The 2500-nt window shown below is 40.0% G+C and overlaps 1 protein-coding gene across 7 annotated transcripts in view; it reads right to left on the reverse strand.

Moving 5' to 3' along the window:
- Nucleotides 1-2500, reverse strand: part of hdac11 (histone deacetylase 11) — a 38883-nt gene that overhangs the window by 20330 nt on the left and 16053 nt on the right. For all 7 annotated transcript variants that reach the window (XM_063215790.1, XM_063215786.1, XM_063215792.1 and 4 more), the window contains exon 7: nt 1391-1467. In XM_063215790.1, the coding sequence (XP_063071860.1) occupies nt 1391-1467 (77 nt within the window). The remainder of the gene's footprint in view (nt 1-1390; nt 1468-2500) is intronic.

Here is a 2500-nt window from a genome sequence, read left to right on the forward strand (position 1 = left end):
AGATGCGAACATAGATCCATAGAGAACAATAGCAAATGATCATGACACAAAGGAATATATAGCATGTACAGTAGATGGAGACTGAAGAGGTCAGCAGGAAGAAGCGCCAGAAATATGACTGTTCATATCTACGGTATGTATTCTCTATAGAAACCCCATGTGTTGGGGAAGACAGTTATACTTTTTGTATACTCTGATTAATGAAGATCAATAGAAGTATGATGCAGCACAAGGTATGGGATACCTTTCCATCAATACTGACACAAGCTATTCCTGTTTCACAGATATGAAGAAAGAAAGATCAGAAGAAAATGCTCTCTGACATAATGGCCAATATAAATATCAAGAAATATTGTGAATTTCCCAGAAATGGTTTTAGTTTGGCTCCAACATATTGGTGTTCAAACCATTACAAACCATTTTATATACATATTTATCCCAACACTCAACCAGATTCTCATACATGACGTACATTGATTTTACCAAGCAGAGCAGCAGTTCAACGAAAGACAAATAAATACATGAAAAAATAGATTTGTTACTCTAGCCCTAGTAAGATTGAATATTGACAGTGGCCGTTGCAGGTAATTAATCAAGAAACTAATGAAACTGTAAAATTAGGCATGCCCTTAAGCATGGCTGACAGCAATATTAAATCAACCTGTGAAACGGTTATGCCTTGTCTGTGTTTCTTTGTGTTTGCAGTATACCTTATTTAATGTCCATCACATCGTGTGAACGGTGCGTTTTTTGGTGCTATCCGTATATTTTACACAGTGGCTTTAACCCAAGCGTTAGCTTAGATTTTCCTTTTTTGTTCTGCATCTAAACATATCTTTGCATATATGTTCACCCAATTTTAGAAATATTCAAAACCCCATGACTTTCACACCACAGAAAAGAGGTATGTTGATATACCACAATGTAAAAAAAAATATAGTGTCACTATTTGCATTACAGGAATAACGATTTGGTAAGCATCACACAAAAATACTCCCCGTTTGGGAGTTGTGCATCCATTAATCAAAAATGAAAGATGATTTAATGTGCTCCTTTTACAGATAATGCATGGAGCAAATTAGTCTTCTGAACCGCATGATGGGCTCTTATAATTAATTTTGTGCGTGTTTACAAATTCCTGAATCAATAACTCGATAATTCATGAACAAGAAGAGATGAGAAATGAAATGTATACCTCCAGTATTATGGTTACATTACAAGTTGCCTCACAGACTAAAACCATAACCCCCCTCACTGATGACCCATGACCCGACGTCACCTCCAATATCACCATCCGTCACCAACCAACGCTGAATAATCACATCAGAATAATCAATACTCAATCAGGACGAGAGGTTTTAGAGGGATAGATTGAGGATGGGTTTCCTACCTTGATGGCTAGGGTTATATCCGCGTAGGCACAGAAGCCTCCTCCCTTGTCACTGGAGCAGTGATGGAACCCGCCTCCTGAAACACACACAAACACGCACGCACGCGCGCACAGACACACAGACGCACGCACGCACACACATACGCACACACGCACACATATACGCACGCACACACACACACACACATCGGTTTAGTGTGTGTTTATGCATTATGCTACTTCACAGACAATGAGATAACACTACATTAGCTGTCTGTCCTTAAGATGCTGCATCGATCGCTATTAAAGATTCAGGATGTGGTCTGTTTCTTTTGCGCGATTCCTACAAAATTAGTGCCACAATACCAGAAGTACCCCCTTATTAACTGCTTGCATTTCTGAGTGAGATGTTGCAGTGATGTGCAGGTGGTGAAGTAATGTTCTCTCCAGCTACCTCTGCCTTTTTTAAAATGACCTTCTTACTCAAGCAGCCAATGCCCCATTCATCCTTTCTCTAGAAACAACTAGGAACTGCAATAGCCATCTACTGTAGTTCCAACTAATTACTATTACTACATGTAATTACTAAACCACAACACCCAGTAATCCAACCTACAAACACTGTCATTTTCAGGGATGTGAAGTGTTGAAGTGGTGCCATGAGAAAGGGACCATTGTTAGGCAAAGTAACATGTATTGATCCAACGCAGGCTGTTTGAGGACCCTCTACTCTTCATTTTGAATCCACTATCCTTGTTTAACCCTCAGGAGACAGCGGCTCCTTCACAGACCTCATCCTTTCCACAAAGGAACACTGCAACAGTGGGAAGCGAAAAAAAAAAATGTCTACAGAAAACGACTTTAGTTTCCTGCACAATAGGTGCTGAAGGCCTTTTAAAGGTCTCTGTCTGAGAGTTTGATGGAGTAGGCGTGCGATGGAGGCTTTTTATCTTTCTTTGTAGCATTTTCTTTCCAATTGTGACGACTGTGTGTGTCCTTTTGGGGTTTTGAAGACAGCAGTCCAAGTAGTGGCTTTCTGCTGGCAGAACTGTCTGCTGTTTGAAGGATGCAATCCCAAGAGGCACTCAACTCACTACGCTCTCAAAATTGAACTGAAGTAATTCTCAAAAT

The sequence above is a fragment of the Engraulis encrasicolus genome, chromosome 14 (assembly GCF_034702125.1).
Source record: "Engraulis encrasicolus isolate BLACKSEA-1 chromosome 14, IST_EnEncr_1.0, whole genome shotgun sequence".
Classification (NCBI taxonomy): domain Eukaryota; kingdom Metazoa; phylum Chordata; class Actinopteri; order Clupeiformes; family Engraulidae; genus Engraulis; species Engraulis encrasicolus.